The 6,966-nt window shown below is 54.0% G+C and overlaps 1 protein-coding gene across 1 annotated transcript; it reads right to left on the bottom strand.

Moving 5' to 3' along the window:
* Window positions 1–940: 940 nt before the first annotated feature.
* On the bottom strand, window positions 941–3,204 carry TMEM270 (transmembrane protein 270). The gene is given in 4 exon segments (XM_036887408.2): window positions 941–1,216; window positions 1,334–1,626; window positions 1,629–1,716; window positions 3,133–3,204. Coding segments are annotated over 4 exon segments (729 nt in total).
* Between the last annotated feature and the right edge of the window lie 3,762 nt (window positions 3,205–6,966).

Here is a 6,966-nt window from a genome sequence, read left to right as displayed (position 1 = left end):
TCCGGCCCTAACTTCCCTGGCAACCAGGACGGAGGAGAAAGCAGGGCCAAGCTCTCTGGGAAGTCTTCCCACACTCACACTACCCTCAGACCTGGGCTGAGCAAGACACGATTCCTAACTCCCAAGAAAGCACCCCTTCCCCGCCTCTCACAGAATCACCACCTTAGGGTGGGGTCTGGGAGATCTGTGCAGCGCAGCCTGAGCTTGCATGGCTCTATCAGCCACTCCCTCCATGGGCCTGGGCAGCTGGGGTGTGTGCTGAGGTGCTGGGTGTTTCCCTCTCCCTGGAGGAGGTGGAAGGACAGGTGGATCTGTGGATGGATGTGTGGGTGCAGGGTGGATGGGTGGATGGGTAAGTGGGTGGGTGGATTGATGGATGGACGGATGGGTAGATGGGTGGGTGGGCAGATGGACAGGGGGAAAGTGAGTGACAAAGTGGATAAATAAACTGGCTCAGGAGCATCTCACAATTTTTAAATGTCTGAAATGTGAGGCCCTGGCACCCCCCAGAGGCCAGAGTCTCTAACTACCCACCTCTCCCAAATCCCTGGGCACCAACAGCCCTGAGAAGCAGGAGCAAGAATCTAGAAGTGCAAGTTAGGGGTTCTAGGAAATAAAAAATCTGGGGTTCAAATGCTGGCTTACCCTGTGACCTTGGGAATATTCAAGCTTCTGATGCTCAATTTTCTTTCTCAGCTGGAAAACAGTTCTAATCAAACCTGTTGCCTGTGTTGCTATGAGATTTAAACAAAATCACGTGTAAGCGTCTGAGATGGTTATCTGGCAAGTAGCAGGTGCTCACATAACATGATTTCCTGCCCAGGAGCGGCCCTAGGGCACACACGCCCACACACACATCCTCCTGCCCAGTAGGGAAGAGGGATGAAGAGTAAGACTCCAGGCCAGACCAGACCAGAAAAGGCAATAGATAGGAACACATTTATTCCCCAGGGGTTCCGTGCTCTGGCAGGACTGGCCCAGCCTCTGGGAACTGGGACAAGGGCCTTGAGGCCTCCTGGGGCTCAGCCTCCTGGGTCTGGACCAGCTGGGCCGTGTGCTCAAAGGCAGCCTGCAGCAGGTGGCAGGCAAGGCAGGTGGGCCAGGTGACGAGATAGGCCAGGTGCCAGGAGGTGAGCACTGTCATGCTCTCCACCCTCCAGTACAGACGCTCCAGCTGTGCCAGCGGCTCCAGCACCACACGGTTCTCCAGCAGGGCGAAGGGGGCAAGTGGCCAGGCAGGTGGCCACCAGGAGCTCACATGGCCACACTGCCTGGCTACTGGCCCCCTGACCACTGAGCCAGAGCTCAGGCCCAGCCCGTGCCACCTGCCCACCTTGCTGGGCAGCCAGCCCAAGCCACAGTGGTGGGCCTTCCAGCACAGCCTCCAGATCATCAGCAGCAACGGCAAGACCAGCAGTATCAGGCTGTGCAGACATGACAGAAGCAGGTCCGTCCAGGTGGCCGGAGACAGGCCCAGACACTCCCAGGCACCTAGCCACTGTGGGGCCTGGTACAAGGCCTGGGCACAGCCCAGCGTGCCCGCCCACAGCAGCCTGGGCACCCACAGCGCCAACCCAGCCTGCAGCACCCGGCCCAGGGGGCAGGCCACCAGCCCTGGGGGGGGGGGGCCTGCTGGGCCAGCCCCGACAGCCAGTGGTTGAAGAGGATGATCTTGAGGAGCAGGAAATTGTAGAGGTGGGCCCAGTTCTGGACCAGCTGCAGGAGGAGGGAGAGACAGCCATCACCCATCACACTCACTTGGGGCGGAGGGCGGATCCCTACCTGCCTCATGTTTTATTGCAGGGGAGGATGCCCCCAGGGTTGGAGGACAGCAGGCCCTCCTCCTCTTAAGGCCTGTTTCCACCCAAAAAAAATTATCTTTATCTGTCCACTTCTAAGGGCTCCATTCTCAGGAGAGAGCTTCAGAAGATATTTTATATTATGTTTGGTTTTGTTTCCTTTGAATGTAAATGATTGTTTATAATACTCCAGACTGAAAGAGATTGATTTATTATTATTATTTAATTATCTCTATTACTATCATATAAGGGTGACCACCCCCTTGGCCCTCTAATCCTGCAGGATTTGAATCCAGGTCAGTTTCTCTCCCAAACACCAGGGCTTTCCTGCACATCAGTTGCCTGTTGGTGTCATGAGGGTAGCTGGGGGCAAAGGGTGGTGCCATTAGAGGTAGAGGATGTGAGGCATGGGGGGCGGCCCCAGAACTCATGACTGACCTCCTGAGGGGTGAAGGGAAGGGAGGGACTTGAGAGTTCCATATTCCTGGGTGACAGGGTGGATATGCTGTCTCCCATCCACTGGGAGGAAGAGTGGGGTCGGATGGGGAAGGAGTCTGAAAACAAGAAACCTTGGAGCTGAAAGGCCCCCTCATCAGAGCTCTAAAGCCCCCAGCCCCTGAGTAACACCAAGCCACCTATCTGGACCCCATGCACCCCTGTCCACAGGACCACCTGGAGCCTGAACGGATGATGTGGGAGGCTGCAGTCTGGGGTTGGCTGGGGGCCCCACCTGGGCAGGAGCAGCAGAGCCAAGGGGGAGCAGTGAGGGAAACAGAAACTGCCCCCAGCTGAAAATGTGGGGACCAGAGAGGAGAGAAACCTAGTCTGCCCCACATGATCCCAGAAGATGGGTTATAAGAGAAGAAACAGAAGCTCAGAAAGGGCGAGTCATTTGCCCGAAGTCCCACAGCTAAAGAGTGGAGCAGCCAAGATTCAAACCCAGGTGTCTGTCTCTTTCTACTGCACTGTATAATCTCCCCCTCCTATGCCACAGAAGCAGACCCAGGGCAGCCTTTCCTGAGAACTCAGCCCACAGAGGAGTGTGATTTGGCGACATGGCCCCAGTTGTCAGCATTTGCATAATTTTAAAAGATGGATGGGAAGGGCAGTGCTTAACCCACAGGAGTGACCCTTCATAGAGAAAATTCTGGCACTGTGGCTTAGAGGTGGGGCCTCTGCTGTCAGATCATGGCTGGGGGGGTGGGGGCAGGCACTCACCTCGTTCCACCAGCTGGAACAGGTTGGCAAAGTCCAGCAGTTCTGAGGTGGCTGTGAAGGGCCAGGTATGTGGCTCCCACCTGCTGCCCCTATGCCCCCCCGCTCCCACACTCACCAGCACTGACAGCCTCACCACCGCCAGCAGAACCCCCAAGAAGCCGGATCTGACAGATGAGACGGCCTCCATGTCTGGTTCCAGCTCTCCTCCAGCTGGGGGAGGCAGGGCGATCTCACAGATACCTCAGGGTGGGGCTCAGGTCACCGTGGGGACCCAGTTGCCACAAGATACCCTCTTTTACCTGCCTCTTTTACTCCTCTTTTTGTGCCCCTTCAGTGCACAAAAACTAGGACATTGTCTTCTACATCCCTCCCCCACCTGGCTAAGACTGCTCCTAGGGACAGCAACTTGGCAGATGTCCAGCCTGCCCAGCACAAGCTCCAGAGCAAGTGCTCAGGCTGCTGGCCCTGGGGCCAGAGTGGTCAAGGCGTAGGGAAACTGAGGCTGAAGGTAGGCAGGTACTGTACCTTCCCATATCCTTCCAAATTCCAAACCATCAGAGGCCTGGGAAATAGAAAGCTTTACCCCCAGGGTGACAATCTGGAGCAGATGGAAGCCTCAGCTGTCCAAACCTGAAGGCCCCTACCTACTCCCCCTGCCCCACCCAGTCACAATGCAGAGAAATGAGGTAGTGACCTTTATCCTCACGTCTCACTGACACCTCGGTGGGTTCTGAGACTAGGCTAGGGAAGACAGGGGGAGAAAATGTGCTGACTTAACAGTCTCAGAATGTCCTAGAGAGGGGCAGGTACTGAGGGAAAGGGGACAATTTGCTGAGCTAGCCTTGAGAGGCCACGGAAGGCCACCAGGAGGCCACAGCCTGCCTGGAGCATCTCAGAGAGGTTGCCAGAGCCTTGCATTCAGATCAAAAGCTTAGAATTCTGGGAAAATCCTGAACCATGATCGTAGCATTTCTCAACATTGCTTTCCCGTCTGGGCCAGCAGGTGGCCCCAGGAAGCTGCAGGACAAGCCTCTCTTGCCTTTTAGAAATTTTTTAAAACTCACCCTCTGGTGGATGGGCCCCTAAGAGCACATGGCTCAGTGAGGAGAGGGTCCCTCTGTGCACGTTGAAAGGGTGGGTGCCACCCCCAGGCTCGCACACACAGCATGATCTCAGTCCTCCCTTGCGATCTCAGCCAGGCACCCTTGTGCAGGATACAACCTGCCCAACTGGACATGGCAACCTACCATAATGAGTCCCTGGAATGTCCACAATGACTTTTGCCCAGGGCAGTCCTGTTCACTCACTCATTTCCTCCCCTGGGGTAACACCTGGGATCTGGAGGGTGGAGCGTGCAAAGTCCCTCCATTCTGTCCTCTGTCCTTGGTCTGCCCCACCCACCCTCTATGTCTCCAACACAATGGCACTGAGGTGTCACTGGGGCTTCAGAAACCTTCTTTGAGCTGAGTTTTGAAGGATAGGTAGTTTTCCAGAGAAGAAAGTGTGAAGTAGTCCATGCAGAGGGAACAGCATGGTTCAAACAATTCATTATTACTAGAGTATAAAGGGGGACGTGGGGAAGAACACAAGATCAGCAAGGGCCATGTGGACTCTACGATAGTCTATTAAACAGTAGACACCATTGAAGAGCCAAGGCAGCGGCACCTGAAAATAGCTGTGGGCTAGAACAGCCCCTCCAGCTGCATGATGAAGCTGGGCTAGGGGAGAGGAGGAGTCCAGAGCAGGGAAGGAGGTCAGCTAGGAACCCACAGAAACAAACTCTCCAGTCATGAGATGATGGGGTCCTGGGGCCATGGCTCCAGGAATGGAGAAAAGTGGGTGGATGCCAGAAATGTGTGGAAGGTGGAACTGACAGGGTTGGGGGCTATCCAGAATGGCAAAAGGTCCCAGATTGTACCTGACTTGCAAGCTAACCAGGCAGCCTTAGTTCCTTGGATACTGGTAGAAGCACAGGGTTCCTAGGTCAGAGATGAAAGACACATTTTTACTGGAGACACTAGCAGTAAACTAGAGTATAACTATTTAGTTCTTTGGCTCCCTGAGTCCCAAATCCCACAGAGTAATGTAAACAGGGCCAGATGACACCTGTATACCCAGTGGACATATTACAGAAAATAAATCCTGAGTTTATGGAACCAAATCTTTTGTAACGGGCAGTAGGCAAGCCTGCCCTTTGCTCCTGAGAGAGACGTTATCTTTACCACACTGCAGCTTGTAGGGAGACATTATCTATACCAAGGTTGTTCTATATACAAACATCCTTTTCTCCTCCCCTCTTTGGCTCACCCCTGACCATCACCCAGCCTTGCCATTCCCAGAATTCTGCTGTCGTTAAGGCTGTGTGGATGGTTCTCAACCTCATATTGACCAAACTCCCTGGACTATGTGGTCTGGGCAGGAGCTGGAATCACAGAGACTTCTCTCCACCCCACTTTCTCCAGGGTGGCCCCTCAGGGTACCTCTCGGGTCCTGTTAGGATGCCAGGCCCAGTCTCAGCCTCAGCTCATCAGCTGTCCCCAACCCCTGCCAGAGCCCTCAGCTCGGTCCCCCACCTAGATTTCAGCAAGGCAGGGACACAGAAGGGCCCACAGGCTGGATATCAGTGACAGAGGTAAGAGGCCTCCCTAGAATGTGAAACCAAGTCAGGGCCTCTCCTTAACCTAGCCCCAGCCATGCCAACACCAGCCAGGAACCCCACAGTCACCCTGTCACCTTCAATCATCGCCTTCATGCCCAGGCACCTCTGAGGGCCAAGATCATGAATCTTGTTCCCTTCTGTGTCCCATGCTTACCATAGAGCCAGCTGTGCAGCAGGAGCTCCATAAGTACTGGTAGAATTAATAAATGAATGAACGAGTAACGACTCAGTGCTCCCTATCTGCCAGGCTGCACACAGGGGCTCCAGTAGCTGCTGCCGAAGGAGTCCCCAGCTTGTATCCTCATGCGGGGAGCCCTCCACGCCCTTCTCTTTCCTACTCAACACCTAGGTTCAAGGACATCCGTGCACTGCTGTGCTGTGTGGCCTCAGGCAGTACCTCCCCTCCATGGCCCTGTCCTAACAACAGGGAGGACCAGGTGGAGTAACCCAACTCACTAGGGGCGGTTGCCTTGCCCGACGCCAGGGGCGCCATTTCCCCGTTCCTGCCCTGCGCTGCGTAGACTCCCCACCACAGCGGAAGACTTAGGGCGGAGGAGATGCAGCAAGCCGGCCTCCGACTTCCGAAGGCTCTCAGGTGTGCGCCCCTGAGCGCGCAGTGCAAATTGGTGGAAAGTTTTCGGTTGCTTATTTTGTCCGTTCTCGGCCCGCGAGGCCGGTTTCCCTGTAACAACGACCTTGCATTCATTCTGAGGAGTTCCTTCAGAGCAGGTCCCGTCCTGCCTGGGTTGCTGGAGGCGAAACTACCAAGAAATGACCAGGACCGATATTCTCCCTTCCTTCTTTCCTGTTCCAATGTTAAAACTTTATTTTGTTTCAAATCTTCATTTTTCCCAGAAGTACACAAAAATGATAAATACGCCTTCACACTTACTGGATCTTGTCTTGTTTTCTTTCTAAAGATGGATTTTTGCACTAAAATGCAAAAATAATAATTTAAAACTGTTGAAATAATGAGGGACCTATGCTGGTTAAGGGAAAGGGTTTTGGTGTCTAAGGGAAAGGGTTTTTGGAGTCGGACAGACTTGGGTTTGAAGTGATCTCCGGTGCTTAATTACAAGTCTATGTTCCCATCCCAAGTTTTTTTACAAAACTGTGACATACTTTGTGGAACCTGCCAGGAGAACTCGTGCGGAGGAGACAATGAAATAGGGTCTGTGAAGTGCTTTGAGCAGTATTTGGCCCCACACCAAGGCTTGGGAGCTGGTGGGTAAGTGAAGTCAGCATCCTGGATGAAAAGGAACTCAAGAATTTTTCAAAACAAGCTAAGCT

The sequence above is a fragment of the Manis pentadactyla genome, chromosome 10 (assembly GCF_030020395.1).
Source record: "Manis pentadactyla isolate mManPen7 chromosome 10, mManPen7.hap1, whole genome shotgun sequence".
In the NCBI taxonomy this organism is placed as follows: domain Eukaryota; kingdom Metazoa; phylum Chordata; class Mammalia; order Pholidota; family Manidae; genus Manis; species Manis pentadactyla.
Note: the sequence above shows the minus strand (reverse complement) of the source record. Positions and strands in the feature narration are given on the sequence as shown.